A 26,635-nucleotide genomic window follows, 5' to 3' on the forward strand; every position below is an offset into this window, starting at 1 on the left:
TGAGAGCCAAAAGACATGTGGGATTTAGTGAAGTAAAGTCGGGAGGAAAGAATATTCCAGAGTGAATAGTTTGGCTAATCCACACAGTGGGTAGATAGAAGGCCTGTCAGGTGGCCCTGGTGGGGCTGAGTTAGGAAAAGACTTGCAGAAGTTTCTAGAGAGGCGTGGGGGCCAGATCTTATAAGGCTTGACAAATCACGTCAACAACTTTGGATTTTATCCTAGATATGGTGGGAAGCATTTGAAGGGTTGTAAAGAGGAGCTTTTTACTTTTTAAAGATTATCCAGACTGCTTAAGAGAAAGAATTGGAGAAAAGAATGAAATGAAAGTTACAGTATTTTAAATGATTCTTAATAAAAAGGAACTATATCCGTCTTCACCCATGCTATTAGAATTTTCTTGTTTTTGCAGATTGAAGAATTTACCATTCTCATTTACCAAACTTAAAGAGCTTGCAGCTTTATGGCTTTCTGACAATCAGGTAAAAACTTTTATTACCGGGTTTCTTTTGTGTATTAAGATGAACTGTAATTGAAACTTTGAATTACTAACTCATTCCCAAAAGATGCCCTTGACAATTACTGCAAAATATAGATTCTTTATCTTCCAGAAGAGAGATTTTGGTAAAGGTAGCAATTCGAGCACATATTTCATTGCTACAGACAATACAGCAGGATAATCCCCACCCTCTTTAAATACTTTGATTTAGCATCTGCTTCATTCTCAGAGATCTCACACACAAAATGATCGTTTTCACACCTTTTTACTTCCAAGTAGTACATATATATGTCCTTAGGGAGAGTTCTTTAATTATATCTCTGAAGTTAAAGAATAAGAAATCATTCCCACAGTCCCCACAGAGAGAATTATTATCCTACATGTTCCTCTTTTTCTCATACTTTTAATTATAATCAACTTAATTCTAAAATTTTATACAAGAAGTTTTCAGATGCGTTTTGCAACTGTTACCAGTACTTTCTGTGAAATTGGTTTGATATTATTTTTTATACTCACAAAAGTAGATTGTAATTGAACCAGTAATTGAGTGTTAGCAAAGAACTTGAATAACTGGAAAATAACAAGAAACAGTTGAAGACATCTGATTTGCCACAAGGAAAAAAATGGTCATAAACTATTTTGACATAGTTTATAAGTCGTTTTTACTTTTTTCTTGTAATCCTAAAATTTTGAAATATCTATCCCCAAATACGAATAGCCAAATGAAAACAAGTCATCTTGAATTTAGCTTCTTATCATGATTTCCTGAGCATAAAAGCAGCATTACTGCTGCTTTTGTTCAGAATTCTAGGTATTGGACTACTTTTGTGAATAAATAAAGTAAATCTCTACAAAATGTAAAATATAAGTGCTAGAATTTTTGTGTTCCGACATTCGTTAGAACACTTGCTCCCATCTGCTGAGTAAAAAAAATTAGATTGTCACTCAAATTCAAACCTTATCAATGAACTATAGATTTTTCAAGGCATTAATATATCATTATAAATAAATCATTTCTGGATTCAGTGTGAGCTATACTAATGAGCAGTCGATCCTGCAGTCTTGCATTGGGAAAAAAAAATCCCCTAATATCATGATTTATTATTCTTGTGAGAGAATGAACTGAACAGTAACTGCATCATTTAACTTTTATTTAGAACAGTGATTTAATGTGTTTCTGACTCAGTTTCATGAAACAGGTTGGTATCCCAAATCCCCTTTGTGCTTCACTCCTATTAATAAATGTCATCAAATAGGAGGATTTTTTTAAACATTAGAGATCATCATTTCTAGTATACATATACATATATATATATATAGCATACTTATATGTATAGTATATAATATCAGAGTTCTAAAACACCCTTAAGAAATAGTATTTCTAAAATCAAATTAATAATAAAGAATGAAATGTTACCACCCATAAGAAATGTATTGTTGACCTAGCAGATACAAAAAGTACAGCTGTTAATTTTTAGGTAGACTCTGTCTTTGGTTACAAGAATATCTCTTAAAAAAATGCTTATGTTTCAACCTAATTAAACTCATAGATGACCTTGTAATAGCGTGAATTTGATAGCAATTTCCATCTGTCTTTTTAAAGGGCAGCAATTTGTGAAAATGAATGAGCATATAGAAGCACACCACAAGCTTACTTAGTTGAAATGATTTAAGACATCTTGGTCTCTTTAAGATTAAAACTAACATTGCCAGTGAAGACGAATTGGTTTTGTAAAAGAATATACTAGAGAAAAAGAGACTCTCAGCTTGAAGACCTTAGGATTTGAGAATATTCCTCAGCAATAGCCTTAGTTCTTAGCTTTCTTATTTCATGACTTTTTTTTCCTTTCCTTTTTTTAATTGTTCATTCAGCTCAATGAGGCGAGACTATTGACCATTATCTTAAATAAATGTAACATCCTTCATATTTGCTATCTTATTAATCTAATTCATATGTTCTTTGCTTCTAGTCCAAAGCCCTTATCCCTTTACAAACTGAAGCCCATCCAGAAACAAAGCAAAGAGTATTGACTAACTATATGTTTCCCCAGCAACCTCGTGGTGATGAAGGTAAATTGTCAGTAAAAATTTCTCCTATGCTTATATGATTATGGATAAAAGGGATTAATTTTATTCTGATCTCCAGCCAGGAATCCTGGCCCATTGGGTATGCCTATAAAGATAATTACATGACACATATGAATCATCCTGGGGTTCACCCTAAGCATGAATCTCATCATCAAGTCAAGCTTTGACTATTTGCAGATGACACGATAGTCTATACAGAAAACTTGAAAGACTCCACCAAAAAAAACAAAAACAAAACAAACAAACAAAAAAACCCTGCTAGAACTGATAAATCAGTAAAGTTTCAGGATATAAAATCAATGTAAACTATAGTATTTTAAATAAAATTCCAAAAACATAACTCTCCCTCTTCATATATGAAAATGTTGATTTTTAGGAACAGCTTCTCTTGGTGGATTGCAAAACATAGGATCCAGCTAAGTGACATGAGCTAAGAAGGGTCTGATCTTAAGGCAGTTTCAACAAACTGTTTTATTTTCTGTGTTCACCAATTTCATGAACACAGTTTAAACATTTAGTCCAGTGATCCCGGGCCCCACATTATTTCATGTTAAGTCAACCATAAAGAGATGACTTGAAAATAATGATCATTCTTTCCCTTTCAAGTTAAGTTTCTCTAAATGATGTCCGTAGCGATGATAGGAATACTTGTTGAAAACCTAAACCTTTTTTAAAATTAAACCTTCTATCCTTTATGATGACAAATTTCGTAAAATTTTTACAGGAGGTTTGTCCTTTACCATTTGGAACTCTGCCTAAGCTCCTTAGCCCGACCCAGGACAGGCTGCCACACGTATTTTCTACAGTCTTACAGTATTGACAATTCTTAGAAGAGTAAACCCACTTTAATCCACCCATGGATTAAATCCACCCAATCCACTTGCATGAGAACAACTTTTAAAAGAAACTATTTGTTTATAGATTCAGGGATAATAAATGTCCTTAGTCTTTGACTTATAAACGTAAGTGAATTATTTGGGGATACTTTAGAATATTTTTATTCAAATTTTGACTTACAAAAGTAGGAAAAGGAAAAATTGTTTCCATTTTTTTCAGACTTAAGTAAAATTGGTCTTTGGATTTTATGCAAGAAAAGTCACCATGTTTACATATGCTATAAGAAAAACAGAGTAAGAATTGTTTTTCTTCGTGCAACTTATGTTTTCATATTAGTATCCTTAGGTTGTCAAAATATTTCGTTCCAAAAAATTCATGGAAAAGTGAAAAGAGTCTCAGATTTGCTGATCACTTCTGAAATATGGCCTTGCATATTAAATCCCTCATTTATTGCAGGGAGTGAATGAAGTCAATCTAGTTAAGCAAGGTGTGATATTAAGGAATTAGCCTGGGTTTGTTTTGTTCTGTTTTCCTTTGAGGAAAGGAGAGTTGGTAATAGGAAAATTCTCTTGAACTTTAAGCAAGTCACCCTTTGGCTTTTCAAGCAGAAGTATAATAAATGAATTTCCAGAATCCTTTGCAACAAACAAGGAGGTTTATGATAAAGGTCATCTTTTGGGAAAGAATTTAGCCCAAACTAAGTACTTGTCTTGCATTTTCATGAGATCTTCACATTTAATATTGGCAAGGAAGATATTACTATTAGTGTACACTTCAATATAAATTAAAGATTTATAAGCCACTTATTTTCCCTGTTAATTTGAGACATATTTAGACTAGTTTTAAGACAGTAATATTAAAGACTAGATTTCGATATGTTCACCTAAAAACAAGCCCGCCTCCATTACTCCCCAACCACATACACCAAAAAGAAAAGCTTGCAATCTTATACGTTTTACTGAAAAAAAACAATGTTATGTAGTATCTTTTATAAAATCCTGATAGAGTCTAGTGGCTACAAATATGCATATGGGCTCTGTAATCACACAGACATGGGATAGAATCCTGCATTGGCCCAGAGAACTTGGAGCAAATCTCTTAAAACTCAGCTGTATTTTTCTCGCTAACAAACTGAGGATGTATTAGTACTACCACTGGTGTCCTAGTGTGAAGATTTAAAAAGATCATATTTTAAAATGTATAGGTCAGCTCTCTTTATTATTATTATTATTATTATTATTATTATTATTATTATATCATTATCATCCTTTGGAGAGCCCATTCTCCGCACTAGGAAACTTTGTAATCCCAATATATAATTAATATGTACTTAGGAAAGCTGAATTTGACTTAAGGTGTAAAAAACCATGTAACAAATATCAAGGGAATTTTATTCCCTCTCTTTCTTTTCTTCTTTTTCTTTATTTCCTTCTTTCTTTCTCTTTATTGCCCCCCCCCCTTTTTTTTATTTTTGTGCTTGTTTGTAGTACCTATTGCCATTTTTTGCATAGTGTACTAAGCTCTATTAATAACACTTCATGTAAAAAAAAAAAGCAATAATACTTTGGAATCTAACTGTAGATTTCCAGTCAGACAGTGACAGCTTTAACCCTACACTGTGGGAAGAGCAGAGACAACAACGCATGACTGTTGCCTTTGAATTTGAAGAAAAAAAGGAAGATGACGAAAATGCTGGGAAAGTTAAGGTGAAACTTTTCATTTTGTTTCTTCTTTCTTCTCATTACTTTTGTTTGTCCATTGTTATTATTAAAATAGACTTTGGGACAAATTGAGTGACCTGTGCTTGAAGGTCAAACACATCTTCCCATCTCCTGGTGGTACCTTTCATTATAGCAGGATGATAATTTGAGAAGCATTGTGTGCTTCAGAATGAGACTCAGGTCCCAATTCTGACTGAGCAAATTTGATCCACCACCCCATCTTACAGAGTAACAACGTGAAGGAGATTCAAGGTGAGAGAGAGCCAAGACAAACACATCTAAGCATCTTATGATTATATTCTTGAAACGCTGACGCGGTTTTCTTTTAATCACTAAGCAAGGCACCATTACAGACCCTATGAGACCAAAGTGTACATTCATAGGAGAGCCAGTGGATTAGTATATTATATTGGCTTTAAAATCTCTGAAAGATTTTATGTCTCTAGCGTATCCAAGAAGAATTTATGAGTTTTCTTAAGTGAGAAAACAAGTTTTAAAGGAGGCAAGTGCCTAGTAGCAGGTGATCCTCAATTTTTTCACCTCGAATATATATTTTTTTAAATCCTTTATTGGAACTAATCTAAGTCAAGTAACAAGGTGAGTTTTAAAATCTATATTTTTTTCATTATTTAGATTTGAAATGTCAGAACAGATTTTATCAACCTCAGATCTTCCTATTATCATCCTGTCAACATCTTGAATCTCCAACTAATTTTGTCTAGTATTATTTGTGTACTTCTGCCGTCATGGATACTAACAGTTCTCGCTCTGAGTGACTAATTGCCTAAGTGATTGTATGTGCATCCTATTAATAGATCTAGATTGTGTAATGTGTTCTTTTCTGTCCCCTCATTCCCACATTTTCTAAACTTTTTTCTTAAATCAACACACCCTGGAACCTTACTAGATTTAGACAGTAAGGTAATTGACAAGGCCTACCTCCACATCATTGTGGAAAATCCAAAATGAATTCCCAAATCAAAATGATGCTTTTGTTAAAGATTTGGGTTTAAAAAAATGTTTCTGGATGCTTGGTTAGTGCTACCTAATAACCAAAGAAACATTTTTTTTTTTAGCTTGTGAATTCATAGGAAAAGCAATGCCAAACTAAAAATGAAGACCCTTACAACATTTCAGTTCTTCTTTTAAGATTTCATATGTTAAATCTAGAACCAATGGATGATGCATTCTATACTGGACCTCTGATTCATTCTTTTACTTCACTGAATGTCAAAAACTACATACTTACTCTTAAAAATCCATACTCTAAGGATCCAATAAGAAAATAGTACACTTAATATACGCTGGTATATGTGTCAATGAAAACATAAAATATGGTAAATGGAAATTATTATTTAGAAGCCCTGTTTGTGTGTTATGTGGTCGGGTTTGTTTATAATCAGAGTAGGTCCATTATACTTTAGATTACATTTTCTTTATGCTTATTTATATTTGATTTACTTATATTTTGGTGAAAGAATGTGTTTCAAAAATCTCAAACACTTGGTTTTGACTAATTTGAATATCTCCAATGCCACTGGCTATTGGACAAATTAGAACACAAACAAACTTCTAAATAAATCATCATGGAAGTATGATGAATGGAATAAACAGCAATCTTACACTAAATTAATCGCACTTTGCTGGTTCATTACATATACATTAAATTTAGCACCATTTTACCTTTCATTTACATAAAATTTAGAAAGGAACCACTGACCTATGCCATCAACTTCCAAATGGACTAGAGTATAATGCCCTACTTAGAGTGTGTAGTGCAGTACGAATGCTGCCTTGTGTGAAGAAATTGCGACCCATTAGCTTCATATTGATATCGGTACTGTTTTATCAGAGAGAGTTCAAACTAATTTTCTGATGGTTGTTTTAAATGCATTACCCAGAGTGAAAAAAAAAATCAAGAGTAGAAAAATGATAAAGTGAAAGTATTGCTACAGTGCTCCTCTTTCTCCCAGAAAATGGAGATTCCTTCTCCCACAGGATCACTCCTGCCAAGCCCCCTGGGAAAGGGGCCAGCGTGGGATTACTCTCCAACCTGCCAGACTGTCTGGCGATTGCTGCACACCATGGGCCAGGTGTGATCAGCAGATCCAAGATATGCCCGTCCCCCAGAATGACCCACAGCTGGCATGGGGTTGTATAAGTGGCCTCCAGCAGGAAAGGAGCATGTGTACTCCATTGCCAGTTGCAGCACAATCCACCACTCTTCCCTCTCTAAGTGGCAGACAGGTAGGCCTAGGTGTTTGGGGTAGGAGAATCCCCCATGTAGAGGCAACCTTGGAACAGTGTTTTATGGGGTATGTTCTGCATGATTTGGGGTAAGAAACGTTGATCCTATAGAAACCATCCAATTGCCAGTGTTTGATCTCAATTTACGGTTTTATTCTTTGACATTGGCAATGGGGTGGAGAGAACCAAGTCAGAGGGGAGGGAACATCAATAATAAGGTGCCTAATGGTGGGATATATGGCATGATTTTTGAATTGGGTGCTTCGTTTTTATTTATGCTTTTATTTTTAAAGATTTTTTTTCTTTAAAGTGTGGGAATACCAATAGTTGGGCAGAATGTTGATGACACTATTGATAAAATCCAAATTGCCCCCACACGTACACACATCTTTGTATATCAATTCAGAGGGAGATTAAGTAACAAAAACCTGATTCTTAAAATAAATAGCATGAGATTTGAATTGATATTTGTTGAGAGTGGACTTTGAGCACAAAGATGGGCATCTGTTGAAAAGCATCAATTTCCCTCTAATTTGAAGGCACAGATGATGAGAATTCCTGTAAGAGAAGATTGGTTTGGGAGTTGTGGCAAAATAGGGCTTCCTTATCTCAGTGGGTTGGGTATTTAAAAGTTCAGTGAAAAAAAAAATATATCTTAATGGGTTGTGAAAGGACACTACAGTTTTAGTAAGCCTTACCATCCATATGTAATGAACTAGATTCTTATTCTGTGTCTTATATTCTTTCTGCAATATAAGGCCAGCTGAGAATCCTAACAAACTCCTGTAAGTTTCCTTTCTGTGTAAAAGGTTCTGATTAATTCCCAGAATAAGATATTTAATGATCAGTAATCAAATCATTAACTGTTACTTCTCTTACTGGAATTTACAGTCAAACCAAATTAGAATTTTATCATTATATAAGAAAACCACAGTTCTTTGAGAATTCAAGATACCATCTCTAAATGCCCTAGCTATTAATATGAATTCTTTCTTCCATTGCTAAACTTTTGAGAGTCTCCAACATCTTGCAGCTGCTATTTGCATTTACTGCACTTTTTTTTTTAGATCTGAGATATATGGAATGTTGTGAAACATTTCTATTTTTCTAAAATTAAAATGAAGTAACATTACAGTGAAAATCTTGCATTTTAATAAAATGTATATGTAAAATGAACAAATACTTTATGGTGAGTGATATACACAACATTTTGGTAAAAACAATTGACGATTTTTTCCCACCTATTTATATCATAAATGAATTTACATATTTCTCCATCTCATATTAGAATGAGGGAGTATTTCTAGCCTATGTATTAAGAAATATAAAGAAACTTTTTATTTGGGCATTACGGAACTATTGATCACATTGTGTTTATGATCATGTTTACTCATTTCTGAAGCACTGCACATGAGTTAAAAAGTAGGAGGTGTAGGCACAACAATCTGTAAAAGGGTATAAAATATGCTTTTACAGAGCTTATAAGCATAATAATTATAAACTATTATATTTTCATTTTAAAAGAAATTATAAAATTAGCTTTATGTTTTAAAAAATTGAAATTATCTTATTTAACTCAATAAAATTTACATTTTAGATTTGCACACACTATTTCTTCCACAAGTTTGTACAAATATGTGCTTTACTTATAACAGAGAATAGCCCTGAGCCAAGTAACACTTCTGTAGCATAATCCTTGGAGTGAAAGACCTGAGTTTGAATTTGGACATTGCTACCTATAGCTGTATGGCTTTTGGGCAAGGAACTTACACTGTCTGAGCCCTATTCTAAGGTGAATAGGAACAGATCCTACAATGGGTTATAAAATCTAAACTATGTTTAATTATAATTAATTATAAATATTTAACGTTAATTATAATTATTTATTGTTTGTATTTAAATCTATATGGTAAATAAAAATTGTTTGTTATAGAAATAGCGATTAATAAATTAAATATCCCTATGAAACATTTTGCATGTGCCTGGCACATGGTAGATACTGAATAAATGATAGCTGTTGTTGTATACAATCTGAAAAAGAGTCCAAACAGTTGCAAGTAGATTGGTATTTATATATACATATATAGTAGAATCTAAACTGCCAAAAACTTCAGATTTTAAAAAATACCTACATAGAATATGATTTTAGAAAATAATATCTAATCTCCGCATAGAATTTATGCATTTTCAGAAACTTTCACAGTTATCTCATTTTAGTTCTAGATTAACTAAAGATACTATCGTTCCCATTTTACCTGAGCAGAAACTGGACAGAAAGATTAGTGGCTGATAGCTTGTTGGGAGTAAATCTGTGGCTTAAATTTAGGTCTTCCGGCCCCAGGTCCAGCAAGTTCTGTTGGTAGACTAGTAAATGGGAAGCAAGGAGCTTACTGTCTAAGTGGAACAAATCCAAGTTTTATAAGACCTGAAACTCCCGCAGCTTGGATAGGAGGCTCTTTAAGGAAAAGGATATGGAATAACCATGTAAATAAATAAGTATGGCCTCTCACAAGGCTTTGGAAAGAGCCAATGCAGGTGGCAGGCCCTAAAGCTTAAGCTTCATTAACTTGACAAATCTGCTTCTGTTTCTAAATTTAAATATTTTTCAGAGATAAAGTACCCAATCATATTCTGGTGATGTGACCAAAATATCCCATTAACTTGCTTATAAAATAACCAGAAAATATTGGCACTGTGGCCATTAGTAAATAGTCATCTAGTTTAGTAAATAGTCCTCTAATTGTCAGATGAGACATAGCATCTACAAAAAATAGATTACATTATTCAATGTGGAATTTAATTCAATTGAACACATCTTATTTTTTTTTTTTGCTTTTGATTCCATTTAGAAGTGTAATCTTAACATTGAGGATTTTTTAAGGTACATAGAATTTTAATTTAATGCCCTACATGAGAATTATTTTTCATTCATATACCACTGGTTATTAAAAATTTAAAGATGTTCATAATTGGCATAATCTCCATACCGCTCTACAATCTGTATTTTTAAATGTAGTTTTTTGACTTCTAGCCCTTTGCTGTCAAATACTGTTAAATGAGTTCAACAATATAACTTAAAACTTAGATTTAATTTGTGATGAACATTTTTAATACCAACTTAACAGCAGATCCAAGAATGCATGCATCCCAATGGACTTTGTCTAGCATGGATATCATTCTTTTTATGTTTATTTAAGAATGCATTATAAATTAAGTACCCTGAGCTATCTTTATATTACATTCTAACAACTTACACTTTTTTTCTGAGAAGTCTAACTTTTTCCTGGGTTATATTTTTGTAGCTTTATGTCTATATATTATTAATTTCATTCTTATTTGTTTGAGTGTAAAAGACTAAAACAATATTTATACTAGCAAAATTATCTGGTTTTGCATCAGCTTTCCAAAAATTTACTGGAAAAATAATTTTATATTTTTAATACTACGAGGAATTTTAGAAGTCATCTAGTGAGTCCAATCCCAGTATTTGATATGGAAAATGATCCACGAGGAAGATAGATATAACAAAGTTGGTGGATTTGGTAAAACTGCAGATGAGCAAAAGTGTTTGAATTCATATTTACAATCCTCAGATCTGTACCACCATCATAGTTTCTTACATCCCATGGATTACATGGGTGTGGGTGGGTGGCTATGCGTGTGCCCCCACACTTTCTCCTTTCCTCTTTCATTCCCACTCCTTCCTTCTTCAGCTTTGTTTTCGCCTCCCCTCCTCCCAACCTACCCCCACACACACTTTCCACACACATATACTCACTAAATCATATAAACCATTCCATTTTGTAAAGTTGGTTCTACTCAGATGCAAAAAGTCATGATGGTTAGAGTAAGCCAGGCCAAATAAATCTGTTCCTTGTTTTTCTTCTCACTCCCTTTAAATCACATGGATAATTTGTATTTATTCCAATTTAAGCATATCTTACATACTCTGATAATGGGATAGTCTGTCTGGAAGCGTCTCAGATTTTCTCTCTCTAAATTAAATGTGAAGAATAATCGTTAATATATATGTTCCCTAAAGTCAGATCGATAAAGCAAAAAAATGAATTCAAGAATGAAAATAAATATCTGGGTAAATATAAGCCAAAGTTTACATGTTTATCTAGACTATCTTAGAAAAATCTCCTCAATTTTTAAATTCCTTTTTACTTTACGACATTACCTACAAAGCATATTACTTTATTTGGGTAAAAACTAAATATAAAAGCCACCCTGAAGCATATATTTTTTTAGGTATTAATAAGAATTAGGTACCTGACCTTTGGATATAACATGCTGATTAACACAGAGCTGATGCATGTTTGGTAGCAGATACTGTCAATTACCCATTTTTTTAATACATAATAAGCTCTACTTGTAAATCTTTTGGGGTCTCCTCTTATCATCCACATTGATATTCCAAAGGTATTATTAACATGAAAATAATCATAAATAATTAAGATAGGGAAGGAATAGCCTCTAAAGTATAAAAGCAGCTGATAGTAATGCTTAAAATCTCCGGATTGCCAGTCACTCGTATGTTGGACCTACTGCTACTTCAACGATCTGCAGGGTAGGTCTGAAGATAGAATATAATCCCAAAATCGTTTTTAATCTAGAAAGGTGGGCAGGGCGGGAGGAAGCCCCACGAGGGCAGAATGTGGAAAGAACACTATGTTCTTACTCTACAGTACAGTTTCTCAGCAGCTCAACACTCACTATATTGCATTTGGTTTTACTACTGCACATAAAATGGAGTAGTTTTGTGAACGTGTTTGCCGAAGGTATTTTTATGTTAAATTTTTTTTTATAAACTTCTAGGTTGAAATAAACCTAAAACGATATCCAACTCCTTACCCAGAGGATTTAAAGAATATGGTAAAATCTGTTCAAAATCTGGTGGGTAAGCCAACCCATGGAGTGCGTGTTGAGAATTCAAATCCAACTGCTAACACGGAGCAAACTGTGAAAGAAAAATATGAACACAAGTGGCCTGTAGCCCCAAAGGAGATTACAGTGGAGGTATTTCAAGGTTATTGGTAATTGCCAGTGTGGTTTGGATTTTTTGGAATTACTAAATTATATGGGTTTTTTTTTTTTAACGATTAGATCTTCCCTGATAAGTGCAGTTTTTCCTTAAAATATAAATGAGTCTCTCTACTTTTTCAAACTCTGAGGGTTGCATTTAATAAATCACAGGTAAATGACACCCTCATGGCCTAAAATTATTAATACAGCTCCAAAAATTCCAATACACACAGAAGGAAAAACTTGCTCACTCAGCTAGGCCCTGCCAGTAAGTGCGTGATTTCATTTTCACTCTACTCTTTTGGCTACCCCAAACTTTTATTATATGAGTCATTAGAAAAGACTAAACAAAGATTTTTTTTTCTTTCTCTGCAAATTTCAATAAAATCCTTATTGAGACTTAGAGGGTTTTTTGGGTTTTTTTGTTTGTTTGTTTGTTTGTTTGTTTTGGTTTTTGCTTATTTTTGTCTTTGGGTTAAAACCTTTATAGGAAACACTACTATAAACAATGACAAAGAGGAGATAAGTTTGAAATTTAGTTTTTCTGGATCTAGACATGTAAAACTTAATTCCTTTACTTTAGAATAAACTAGATATTTATCAGTTTGTGTGGTCTGAAAAGAATTCAACTACATTTATGCCGCCTCTACTCTCTCATCCACTCTTCAGCTAATTTGGTTATCACTCTTTAATCTTCATTAGAAACATAACTGGTATGAGTACATCTAGAAGTTTCTATACCTACTTCTCAAAAATCTAGGTTCGTGAAACTCTTTTACAAATCTGCATTTCACAGCATCGATTTATTGCATTGATTAAACACCAACTATCTATTTAGCACTGTGCTAACCACTGTGAGAGAAAAGAAATATAAAATGTGCACATGGTCCCCAAATAATTCAGAGGGGCAGAAGGAAAAGAACAAGCGATTCCTCGCTGAGCAGAGGGAGCCTGATGAAGGTAGATGCTTAACCATCTGAGTCACCCAGGCGCCCTGTATTTACACTTCTATGCTTGTACAACTCTTTGTTTTGTTGACTAAAATCAAATTCCTGTACTTCAGTATCAGGTGTCATAAAAATATTTCCTTTTTCAAGTATTATTTCGACCAATAAATTATATTTCGATTCCTAGAATGTTAGTACTACACAGAAAATAGCATTAATTCCTATCATCTATTCCCTTCATTTTACTGATGAATTGAAAAAAGTACAGAGAGGTACACTGACTTGCCCAAGATAATCTGATTAATAAATGATAAAGCAGGAATGGAATAGAAATATGTCACCCTATAATTGAAACATTTTTGACAAGCCTTAACATATTTTATGCCTTTTCATGGTACAATTTCTCAAACTTGTGTCTGCTTCTACTTATAAATTTCTACAAAGACGTGGAAAGACTTTTACTCTATTCCATCACCTTAAAACTTTATCATTAGGTTTCTTATGCTAAGCCTTTGAAATGGTCTTCAAAATCCATGAAAACACAGATTTCCCTCTTCATCTCCAGAATTTCCACCAACCCCACACTCTTTCCTATCCCTCTGCCTATCTGGAACTGGATTGTAAGTCTACACTGTGCTCACAGTTGAGCTCACTAGGAGGCAATATAAGGGAAGATTATTGGACATGAACCTGAGAATCCTGCCTCTATGCTGGATCTTGGTCTAATTAATTCTTTAAGCAGGGACCTTGCTGAGTCTCAAAATTCACTTGTAGGAAATGAAAGGGTTGACTAGAAATATTTTTTAAGTAATTAACAAGTATCAGACATATACCCAGGTTTTTTGCAGGCAAATATTCTCATACAAACCTAACCAAAACCAAACCAAAAAATAGAATTTAAGCCAGGAGTGAAAGAAGTAGCTGTTTCTCGGTTAACACCCAAAGACTTGAGCCTGTCACTCACTACGTGGGGCGTTAAAATTTTTTAAGAGTTTCTATCACTAATTATCAGTTGGCATACATTGCACTTACTATATTTTTGTGCTCAAGTATACTCTTTCTTTGATTTAACAAACTATTTCTAAGTGTGTGGCATTGATGTTTTAAACTTAACAAGTAGCAATAAATGAGAAAACTGAAAATAACTTTTTGAATTCAAATTAGCCTAAGGTTTAGGCAGAAAAGACATAAAGATAACTGTTACGCATAAGTTGATATCACTACCTCCCCATGGGCATAGACAAGACATTTTTATACGTAAAAGAAAGTGAAAACTTAGTATTTTACCACCCCCAATGCTCTCACTATCTGGTTAACTGGAAATAACAATTTTAATCATAGGAGTTTAAAATTCATAGGCTTCTTAACACGTCCATTTGTCTTTATAAAGTTTATTCTTAAACCAGTGTTGCTCATTACACTCAGTGAATGGATTTAGAATGAAGATTTAGCAAGCTAGATCAATCATGAGGAAACTAGAAAACTTTAGGAAAAGTTAGGACAGAACTAAAGAAACTGAGGATAAGATCACTTGGGGAACAGTGGGAATTAAGAGGGGGATTGGCAGTAAGAGCAGGATGTAGAGGACCCATTTGTGCAGAGCATGGCTGATGAGGAAAAAAAAAAAATCAGTTGGTCCGTGATAGACTTTGCTCTGAGAACTCTTGCGGGAGACCCCCCCTTAGACCGTTACACGTATACGTATCGCCCACACGTATGTACGTACCACAGACTCACATACAGCTGATCCTAATTCAGTCCTGTGTTATTAGAAGATGTATCTCATCTCCCCACCAGGATGGAAAATCTCCACGGGCCGTGGGTGACATTTTGTCTTTCTTTGGAAACTCTACAGTTCTTTGCACAGTGCCAGGCATATAAACAGGCATCCAAAAAATGTTTGATGAACAAAATGGACTCATTTAAATTAGAAAGTCAAAACATTCTAGTACTGACTTCAGAGAAACACGTGATTCGTTTCTCCCAGTGCTCCACAGGGACTTAAATCCTAGAGCCCCATCTTTAAATCTGAGCCAAATAAAGATGTTGCCATCTTGGTTAACCAATGTTTAAATGTTTACTTTCCTTGTCCTATATTATTATATCTCTCAGGATTCTTTTGTTCATCCAGCTAATGAAATGAGGATTGGGGAACTTCACCCTTCATTAGCTGAGACCCCTCTGTACCCACCCAAACTTGTTCTGCTAGGGAAGGACAAAAAAGGTAACACTGTGAACCTGATGTGGAAAATATGCCACAAATGCATGTGCATGATGAATCACCACTTGTAACGTATGACACACCATAGTCTTATCGAAATATTTGACAAGTATATATTCCTAACATTGTTATGCTCTCGGGTTTTCATACTTGCTTTTCTGTGTTTCTTACTGTCAGTGTTCATAGCATTGTAACATTTTCCCCTTTACATTTCAGAATCAACTGATGAGTCTGAAGTTGACAAAACTCACTGTCTGAATAACAGTGTTTCCTCAGGCACTTACTCAGACTACTCGCCTTCCCAGGCTTCCTCAGGATCCTCTAACACCCGGGTTAAAGTGGGGTCCTTGCAGACAACAACTAAAGATGCAGTACATAATTCTTTATGGGGTAACAGGTGTGTTTAGAATTTCCCTTTCTTTCCGTTCCCACGTGCTTACTTTCAGCGACTTTTTAAAAAACGGGATCTTCGTTTTTGAATTGCATTCAGCACATGAGTGGTGTAGAAGACAGCTGGAAAGGGCAGATAAGCAAGCACAGTCCCCCTGGGCTTTGCAGGAGAGGAGGAATCCATTTTATACAGCAAACCGTTGTTGAAGGAAGGGAGAGATGGCAGGAGATTATCAGGTTGAGAGGATAGGGACAGAAATCTTAAAAAGCTGAAACCAAGAATCCTGTTTGCCCACTACTTATTTATGACACTCGTGGGCATTTCCCCATCCAAGATGGGCTTATGGAATAAACTAAGATGCATGGGAAGACTTGTGTGCCCGGTACGGAGTAAATATTCAATAAAATCCTCATTGCTGTCATCATCGTCGATGTCATCATCACCCTCGTTTTATCACCAACTGGAAAAGTTAGGATGTAAGCAAAAGTATTTAATCTTTCCAAAATGATCCCTACTCTACCTTACTTCCATTTTACAGGTAAAAGTCAAAAGCCAAAGAGCACAATAAAAGTGACCCAGTGAGGCAGTAACTAACTACCCAGTGCCGATTCTCTTGTTTTGTGCCTTGTTGCTGTGGGTTACAGTGCAAACAGCAAATCCAACAGCATGTGGTGTGGGGCGCCCATGGTCCTTCCTCATGGCTTGCTGATAACCTCAGAACTGTTGGCGATGCATTCTTTGGTAGTGAATGGATGACTATTTCTACCTATCAGTGCCCGTGATACAAATCTTAACTCTTTCAGTTTATAAGTCCATTACTTGTGATATAAGCTGAGATTAATGAGGTACTTTGGAAGGCTCCTCCTAAATGTACTACTTTTCAATTAGCCAAAGCGCTGGAAAGTGTTTCTCTTACTGATAGCAAATATATAATCCAATGTTATGAGTGTGCAAGTGGCGAGAATAAACCTAGAAAAACGAGCATCCTCTAGAAATACTGGAGGCACTGGTATAAACAAGCCAATGACCCAAAGTCCTGGTATAATATAACTTACATCCTAGGAAAACGTGCTCCCTGTACCGTGGGTTTAGTGTTTTCAGTAGCTGGCCTTCCAATAAATGTCATCTGAAGACAATTTGGGTTCATTAGACAGATCAAGTATTTATAAGAAAGGTATACTCTTAACCGATAATTTGGAAAGAAACTGAACCAGAAATCCCAGGGAGGGGGACCAAGAATCAGGTGATTCTGATTATCAGACAAGTTTCGGGACCTTTACGGAAGACCTCTCTCTTTCTTTCTTTCATCGCATCATCCAACAAACGTGTATTTTGACACCTACACTGTGCCAGGCACTCTGCCAGGCCTGAAGAGAAAAAATCAATCAATCAATCAATCAATCAATCTCGGTCCCCGTGAGTTTATAGCCTGGCAGAGGACGCTCAACAATACACAATGATAAAATGCGTATGCGATGTGTTAGGAGGTGATGATTCCAAGGAGGAAATAAAAACCAGAGGAAGGCAAAGCGGTGGGCTTGGGGGTCGGGGGGCATGGACGAGTGCTGCCCCGTTAACCGAGGGGGTGTGGGCGAGTGATCCCTTAGGCCAGGCCGCGTGGCGCTCGGCCGCTTGGCGTCTCTCCGGCCAAGGCCCGGCTCTTGCTGGTTCTCACTTCTCCTCTTCCCACTGTCTTCACAGGATCGCACCGCCTTTCCCGCAGCCTCTTGATTCAAAGCCATTACTCAGCCAGCGGGAGGCTGTCCCCCCGGGGAACCTACCCCAGCGTCCTGACCGGCTGCCCATGAGTGACGCCTTCACTGACAACTGGCCTGACGGTTCCCACTATGACAACACGGGCTTTGTCGCAGAGGAGGCCGCGGGCGACAACGCCAGCAACAACCCTCTCTTGAGTTCGAAATCCAGAAGCACGTCTTCCCACGGACGCAGGCCTCTGATCAGGCAGGAGAGGATTGTCGGCGTTCCCCTGGAACTCGAGCAGTCTACGCACAGACACACACCAGAATCAGAAGTGCCTCCTTCCAACCCTTGGCAGAACTGGACTAGAACCCCTAGCCCTTTTGAAGATAGGACCGCTTTCCCCTCCAAACTGGAGACCACCCCCACCACCAGCCCATTGCCCGAGAGGAAAGAACACATCAAAGAACCCGCCGAGCTACCCGGCCCGTTCTCTCCGGGGGTGCCGTGGGAGTATCACGACTCCAACCCCAACAGGAGTCTCGGCAACGTCTTCTCTCAGATCCACTGCCGCCCAGAGCCTTCTAAAGGCGTCATTTCCATTAGCAAAAGCACAGAGAGGCTCTCCCCGCTGATGAAGGATATCAAGTCCAATAAGTTCAAGAAGTCGCAGAGTATCGATGAGATTGACATCGGTACGTACAAGGTGTACAACATACCCTTGGAAAACTATGCTTCCGGGAGTGACCACTTAGGGAGCCACGAACGGCCGGACAAACTGCTGGGGCCGGAGCATGGCATGTCCAGCATGTCGCGCAGCCAGTCGGTCCCCATGCTGGACGACGAGATGCTCACGTACGGGAGCAGTAAAGGGCCCCAACAGCAGAAAGCTTCCATGACTAAAAAAGTCTATCAGTTTGACCAAAGCTTCAACCCCCAAGGAGCAGTGGAAGTGAAGGCCGAGAAGAGGATACCGCCCCCCTTCCAGCACAATTCCGAGTACGTGCAACAGCCCAGCAAAACCGTGGCCAAGGACCTGGTCAGTCCCAGAGCTTACAGAGGATACCCGCCCGTGGAGCCAATGTTCTCCTTCTCCCAGCCGTCTGTCAACGAGGACGCTGTGGTGAACGCCCAGTTCGCGAGCCAGGGCGCCAGGGCGGGCTTCTTGAGGAGGGCCGACTCCCTGGCCAGCTCCACAGAAATGGCCATGTTCCGCAGGGTCAGTGAACCTCAGGAGCTGCCTCCGCCTGAGAGGTACGGCAGGCCCCCGTATAGGGGAGGGCTGGATCGCCAAAGCAGCGTTTCAGTGACTGAGTCCCAGTTCCTGAAAAGGAATGGCAGGTACGAAGATGAACACCCTTCATATCAAGAAGTGAAAGCTCAGGCGGGAAGTTTTCCGGTTAAAAACCTTACCCAGAGGAGGCCGTTGTCTGCGAGAAGCTACAGTACAGAGAGTTACGGGGCCTCCCAAACCAGGCCAGTCTCAGCTAGGCCTACTATGGCAGCTCTTTTGGAAAAAATACCATCTGACTATAACTTGGGTAACTATGGTGACAAGCCATCAGATAACAGTGATATAAAGACGAGGCCCACTCCTGTGAAAGGAGAGGAGAGCTGTGGTAAAATGCCTGCAGACTGGAGACAACAGCTGCTTAGACATATAGAAGCTAGAAGGTTAGACAGGGTATGTCTGGCATTTCTCTGTAAGAATATCCCTCCTGCCTTTAGTTTTACTTGATCGGCCTTTCTAAGCACATGTAGTGAAGCATGAACTACATGACCGGATAGATGATCAGCATTTTCTTTCTCTCTCTGTTGTGGGGCAATTGATCATAAGAGTCTCTCGTGGATGTTGTTTGATGCTCTTCCAGAGTCCCTAACCCGTAGGTGAGCGACTTAGCAAATCGAGCCTAAGTATTGCTAGGCAGAAAGGACCTGACTCCATTATATGGGCTGGCGCTTCAGTTGCTTGCCAGCCATTGAGGCGGAATGCCTCTCCTAGGACGCACAACTGTTCTCTAGTGACCCAAAGAGTATGATTTTGATTGAATCTATAAAAAGTGAGTATTTTAGCCCCTTCCTGCACAGACTCGCTTACAGCAAAGGCAGGCCTAACGTGTTTACTACACCGGCATACGGTTACCGCAATGGGACTGCTAAAGTTATTACTTCTAATGAGCAATAATCTTCCCAGCAAGAAACAGAAAAATAAAATAAGCAGAGATTGAATGCCCTCCTACACGGTACTGTATTTAATTAAAAAAAAAAATTCCTGCCATTTAGAACGCTGATTTTTACACAAAAAAAGAAATGTCTACGTTCAGAGCATACGATAGGCAACAAAGATAGATGCTGTCTTTATGACGACCGCGAAGGCACAGATTCTGTGTGGATAGCGCAACCGAAAAAAGGAAATTAATCCCAATTCAGTTACAGACTGAGTCACAATACAGCACGGAATCCATAGTGATTGAGGAGAGTTAAAAAAAAAAGAATATATATATATATATATATATATATATATATATATATATATATAGTTCGTATATATATATTGCTTTAAAGCCTAGAATTACTTTTGTTGCCTGTTCCTATCTCCTTAAGAGAAATCCGATATTTTATTTTCTAGAGCTATGATCAATTGACCATTATCATTGAGTGTACTTTGCGGCTTTGGTGTAGAGGGCAAAATTGCGTGCTCTGCATTGATCTTAGAATCTTAAGGTCCTTTTTGTGAAAATAGGGGCTTTTGTTCTTGTTTTCCAGAGTTTGAATACCTAGTGCAAATCGGGGATCTGGGTAGTAATATATCATTAGAAAGTTTCGCTCGGTAGTTTTACTATTTTATTGGGTGTCCTGGCAAAAGCACAGGTCACTGCATTTATATCTCCTTAATGTTGAATAATATTGTGTTTTCAGGTATACTCTTTTTTTACATGATTATATTGTTTGTAGGTCGTGTCTACATGACAAGAAAACAATTACTTTTAGGGACAAGTGAACTAATAAATGTGGGGGCGGGTGTTAGTTTCTCAATGTGGAAATTGGTTCTGCCTTGCAAAATCTTTCATCAGAATGTCTGTTTCAAATAGGTGTGCTCAGTCCCATTGAAGGGAGCCTCGTCAAAGCCTCATGACTGGCTGTCAGTGGGAGACACCTGGTCACTTGTCACCATGCCTTACCTCAACCTATGCCCTCCATGTAGACAGATAACTCGGAGGGCGAAAATATTTGGGGCCAAATAATACAGTACAGTTTGGGAACTCTGGCCTCGTGTAGACACGACCATACGTAACAGGGTAAGATGAACTAGTCAAGAAAGGTTCTAAGAAGCTCTTCGGGGCATTATGTACAATGACTAGTAAACTGAGGCAACAGAGGAGTGAGTGAAAACAAAGCATGAAAGAGAAGGCGAGAGGCTAAGCATTTGGTACCATCGTTTATTTACCGGTTTCTCAGAGAAAGGGTTCCTCTCCTTTGGTCAGAGCTCCTCCTCTAGCTGGAGCAGGAATTTGGAGAGAGGAAAACAGGCCTGGGGGAGGGCAGGGCGCGGAAGTCTGCACCCGGGCTGTCCCGGATCCAGGTCCCTAAAACTAAACCCAGGCGTGTTTCCTGCTGCTGGGACAACACTTTCCTTTTCGATGAGTCTGCTCGCTCCCCCTGCTTGTTTGCAGTTACCCCCGGTCGGCCCTTGGTCTTCCGGAGCAATTTCAATGTATATTCCATAGCTTCTTATTTAATTCCAAGGAGTTAGGTCACCCCAGAATATCACTTCAAGCCACTAGATCCCGAGAGTTTTTCCTCTTGTTTTCTCCCGGTAACCCCTCTCCCTCCTACCCCCACCCCCACCCCCACCCCCATGGTATCATGGGGCTATTCAAGCTGTATCTTACTTAAAACTTCCCAGCTCCTCAAACAGATGAATTCAGGGTAGCAAAGCACAGACTTTTTACGTAAAAGTAGTTGGGAGGTAGCTGTGCTACTTGACACCCCGTCCGAAGTCGGGCTGCACCAGAGATGCGGTGTGTCTCCTTTAGTTGAGGCTTTAAACCCGGAAACCCACTAGTCATACTGGAAACTACAATATCTTTGTCCATCCCTCATAAGGGAGAACTGCCGAGAGGCCCGGACGCCGGGTAGGCTTTACAGCCCAAGCTAATGCGGGGTCAGGGTCTCGGCCGCCGTTAGCCTTGGAGAGGCAGCCCCGACTCCCGCCGTGGACCCAAGATGCTGCTTTCTCCTGCAGCCTCACCCCAGGCCTCCTGCTTCCACCACACAGTCCCACCGAGACCGAGGGAGTGTAAAGCGTGAACCCCCGTGCCCCAGACCGCTACTCTCCGACAGGGGCCAAGAGGGGCCTAGGCTGGAGTGATTTTAGACCTTAATCATTCCGGTGCCAGAGTGAGGCGTTCAGGGTCCCTTCCAGCTTCGGCATGGTGACAACGAAAAATCTCCGGATGAAACAGCCGAGGACCCGTAACAAACATGATCGGTAGACAAGCACACCAGGCCTAGAATAGTCTTTCAGTTGAGTTCAGCGAAACTGACGCTGAAAGCCATGACTTTGCACACGACGCCCTCCGACTAGAATAGCCGCCTGCTGCTGTTGCTCAGTAATACGGAGTGGTTGGAAGGTTTACTGAGTTAACTGGGGTAGATTTCTATTTGTCCCCCCAAATAAGAGAATTATTTAAAAGGGCCAAATACTGGCAATTACTGCCCTTTGATGAGAGGTGGAAAGTGGAGATTGTGCTAACGGAACCTATTGGATGGCGGGACATACGTTTGAAGTTCTGTAGAAGAAAGGTTGACTAGCTGTCAGCCCCTTGGAATACCCTGAGATGCACCCATGGGAGGGCAGCCACCGTGCGGGTAGCACCAGGGTGCTCCCTAGGTATTTAGGTGCACCGGATAAGGAGCATCCGTAGTTCAGATCACAGTTCTTTTAGTTTCCTTACGGAATTCCTCCAGTTTAAAATGTGACTTTTAAGAAACAAACAGGCAAAAGTCAGAAACTTTGGATCCACCTACAATTTATTTGACTGGTTCGATTAATCAGTCAGTTCAGTTAGCCGATAGTTATAGGCTGAATGATTTTTTTTTTTTTTCCTGACCAGCTCTCTTTCTGAGTTCCTATAATTACGTCTATAGCCCGAGCAACGAAGGACGCTGATTTTGGCTCCAACCTTGCTTGGAGTGCCTTTGTTTTAAGGCAGAATTAGAAGCTGGCGTTTGTCCTTTGTATGCGCTCATCTCACTGTGTGAAAGAGACCGTGAGATTCGGAGCTGGCAAAATTTGATAAGACCTCGCTGTCCGGAGGTGGTTGTTTTTTGTTTTGTGTTTTTTTGTGTTTTTTTTTTTTTTTGATTAATAGACTAGTGAACAGCATCTGTCCAGAGTCACGACTATCGTGACATCCGAGAGACAGGTTGGATGCCTCTGAGGCAGCAGCAGATGTAAAGCAGACTGTACCCTTGCTTTCTGTCTTCTCTGTAGTTTGGATGGTGCCCATTACGTGCATAACTAACACTGTTGACTGTATGCTTCCGTGTGACCAAGTGCATGTTGAAAGGAAAGTTACCGTTTGCCCGCTTAAAGTCAAATGTTACGAATTTAAACATGTTCATGTAATGATCAGTCTGTGGAGCATGTGTTCACACCCTGTCACATGATTATTTCCTCTACTCAGAATGCTGCTTACAAACACAACACAGTTAACCTTGGCATGCTGCCCTATGGAGGTATTTCAGCAATGCATGCAGGCAGAAGCATGACTTTAAACTTGCAGACTAAGTCTAAATTTGATCTCCAAGAACTACCTCTCCAGAAAGTAAGTATGGACTGCCTTACATGTGTCAGCATACCAAAGCCGATTAATGTTGTTTGTTCCCTTACTGTGTGTAGGCTGTACGTACGACCCCGCTCGGGAGACTCTCCCGAGGCCAAAAAGGCACAAGGGCAAATACCGTAGAGCCCGAGCTCTCAGCCACCGGCCGGGCGAGCACTCGGGCTGCGACCACGTTCGGGTTCCTGCTTAGCGGCTTTGCTTTTTGGATTGAGCAGATCCATGGCTTTTTGAGTTGCTCTTCGGCTCATTTTCTCAGGACCCATTTCTTTTCCTTTTATCGTCTGTTCTCCTTTCTTTTGTGTGTGTGTAGGTTTGTAGACATACGTTCTTTTGAACTCTTTGGGGCATAGCCCTGTCCCCCCTCGCTGATGCGTTCTGAGCGCAGAGCTAGGATTAGCGTCGGCCTCGGCGGGGCCCACAGGGACCGAGCCCCACTGGGAAGGGAAGTGGCCGGCGCCCCCCGTGCCCCTGCAGCCCCTGGCTCGGTGGGAGCCCCCCCGGGGGGGCAGCACGAGGAGAGCTTGGCGGCCTGGCCAGCAGGCACCTGCTCCCGGACTCCTGCAGGAGGAGGCGCACAGGCCTCGCACCCGCACGACACACACTGGGAGAGGCCCCCACCGCCAAAGGAACATTCTGCTCTTTTCTTCAGGCACAGCTGAGCACGTACATTTTCCCTGTTTCGGCTGGTTGACGCCTCTGTCTTAGTGACACTCTGATGGCCACCGGTGAGTCGTTCTCCCACCATGTGTCAGCACGACGTCGCGCGTAATGCAGTCAGGAGCCTGGCCAGGCCGAGGGCCAGGGAGCAGTGCCAGCAGGGCAGGGCCGTGAACACAGCGAGCAGACGCCCGCCCCAGCGACGTGCGAGGCCAAGGCCTCAGGCCCGTGTGCCCCAGAGAGCAGCGAAGCCACGGTTACGGCCAGGCCGCTCCATCGCCGGCTTCTCGGCGGGTGGGCGATGGACAAGCTAACTAACTAACTAACTAACTAACTAAATTAAAAATCACAAAGTCAAGAACTTTCGAATGTTGTTTCTCCTGTCCCCGGTCCCCTGGGGCGGGACCTGAGGTGGGGGACGAACAGAGGCCTGGCTCGCGGGGGTGCCCGCGTCAGTGACACAACCGCTCCTGTGGCCAAACGCCAGACACTCGCCATCGCCGAGCGCAGGACTGGGACACGAATCCAGGGAGGTCCCAGCAGCCAGGACAGGCCAGCACGACCCCCACCCCGGGGCTCCCACCTCTGCCCTCACGGATTCCCACGTCGCGGCTCAGAGGCCCCTCGCCCGGAGGGCTTGGCAATTGATAGAAATCCACCCCTGACACCAGAAGGCTGAGTTTCAAACTTCAATTAGCAGCGTAGGGAGATCTTGATGGGGAAGGAGCTGTTGCTTGCACCCCCACATTCTATGGAGAGCCCCTCATTTCGCATGATGTTTGGCCCCTTTTCCCTCCTCCATCTCTAGAACGATACAGATCCATCCAGAGTCGGAAACGTGGTAACATATTTGAAACACTCTTCCTCAAAGGCCCCAACTATAAATTAGGTGACCTCTGTGTTCCCATATTGATTTCCTGGTCTTGTTTGGGGTGCCCTAGAAAAGGGGTTCATGAACGGTTACCGCAGCTCTAAAATAATCTATGCCAGAAAAGTAGTACAGAGTCACACTATTTAGACTTCTCAACCTTCCTCGGTTGGACAGAGATGACCTAAAGGAATCCTCTTTGGAAGCAACCTTCAATTGCAAACCCAATATAACTCAAGTATTCAAAGACTCCCTCTCAAGATGAATTATCCTCACTATGTTCTTGTCCACGCCAGAGAGAGAGAGACAGGGAGGGAGAGGAAAGAGAAGGCAAGGGAGGAAAAGGGATACAGACAGGACAATTATTCCATTACCCCTAAAGGATTTTATGGCCCCAAACTATCACTGTAAGCCCTACAAACTTTCAGCGGTAGGCCTGATGTGTCCAGAATGTTCCAGACTCTACTTACCCCCATGGTTTCCACTCTCAGTCTCTGCCCCTTGATCTTCGTGCTCACACACAGCTCTTCTGCGGAGCTTCTTTAATTCAAAAATCCCTTTGGTTTTTCTGCCAAGTCTTAGAGCAACCGCTTTTAAATTTTTCCTTTCTTGGCTCTACTGACCATTCCTAACAGGCCTTACGGCTGAGGTTCAGTGTCCCTGAACCCGTCTCACCGGGAGAGGAGAGAGGCAAATAATTATTTTCCTTGGGCATCAAAACCCATTGCAACATTTTTGTCTTGCTACTTAAGATGATAAAAATTAGCATCAGCAATTCAAGATTTCTTTGCAGTCTCTAAATGCTCGTCAGCCATGAGAACTGCGTTGAAAATAAGAGTAATTGATAAACAAGCGTTCTCAGTAAATAAAATTGATGAACCTGTTCATTCTCCCAAAGAAATATGGGAGCTGTTTTTATTTATAAATTTCCTAAGTGACGGTGTGAGCCACCTCCAGCCCCGGATGTCCCAAGGAATCTAAGTAAATATTTTCACGTATCATCACCGGTTCAGCACTGGACATGGGGGAGCAGCCGCTCCTCCAGGAACATCGGGGGGCTGAACCCACACCCTTCCTTCCCCCAAGCTCTGCTTGTCAAGCCTCCGCTCTGGCGGTTAAGAGAAAGGAGCACTTTTTCGTATTTTCTGTCCCACGGAGACCGTCGTTCTGCAGGTGTAAACCCAGCCAGGGCGCCTCCGTGACTCCGAGCCCCTCTCCACCGCCGCTTGCGCGGTCTCTGCTAGCTCGGGGCCTCACTCGGCAGATCATTTGGTTTTTCTGGTTTGAGTTTCTATGTAGGTCACCAAACGTACCTAGTCATTTTTTTTTCTCAAAAGTCTCAAACAAATTTATCATCCACCTATGAAGAAAATAGCCGCTTGCGAACGAAGATGGAAGAATCTCTACTTCGGTTTGCAAAGTGAAGATCTGCGTAGATGGAAAGGAAAGGCCCTCCCAGATTTTTCTGGGCTTGGAAGCTTTCTGATTTGGTCCCGTTTATTGCACGCCAGGTCAAGCACTGCACACATTTTTCATGGATGACAAGCCACATGTAGGCTTCCTGGGCTGTACACAGTAAATCAC

General features: G+C 39.9%; 1 protein-coding gene across 3 annotated transcripts in view; it reads left to right on the top strand.

The window, feature by feature from the left end:
* Positions 1-26,635, top strand: part of LRRC7 (leucine rich repeat containing 7) — a 385,857-nt gene that overhangs the window by 288,017 nt on the left and 71,205 nt on the right. For 2 of the 3 annotated variants that reach the window (XM_055339299.1, XM_055339301.1), the window contains exons 13-21: positions 413-482; positions 2,470-2,569; positions 5,006-5,130; positions 7,144-7,392; positions 12,214-12,414; positions 15,480-15,591; positions 15,805-15,985; positions 17,681-19,361; positions 23,368-23,508. In XM_055339299.1, the coding sequence (XP_055195274.1) occupies positions 413-482; positions 2,470-2,569; positions 5,006-5,130; positions 7,144-7,392; positions 12,214-12,414; positions 15,480-15,591; positions 15,805-15,985; positions 17,681-19,361; positions 23,368-23,508 (2,860 nt within the window). The remainder of the gene's footprint in view (positions 1-412; positions 483-2,469; positions 2,570-5,005; positions 5,131-7,143; positions 7,393-12,213; positions 12,415-15,479; positions 15,592-15,804; positions 15,986-17,680; positions 19,362-23,367; positions 23,509-26,635) is intronic. The other variant, XM_055339300.1, reaches the window with a different exon arrangement.

Source organism: Nyctereutes procyonoides, unplaced genomic scaffold (genome assembly GCF_905146905.1).
Source record: "Nyctereutes procyonoides isolate TBG_1078 unplaced genomic scaffold, NYPRO_anot_genome, whole genome shotgun sequence".
Classification (NCBI taxonomy): Eukaryota; Metazoa; Chordata; class Mammalia; order Carnivora; family Canidae; genus Nyctereutes; species Nyctereutes procyonoides.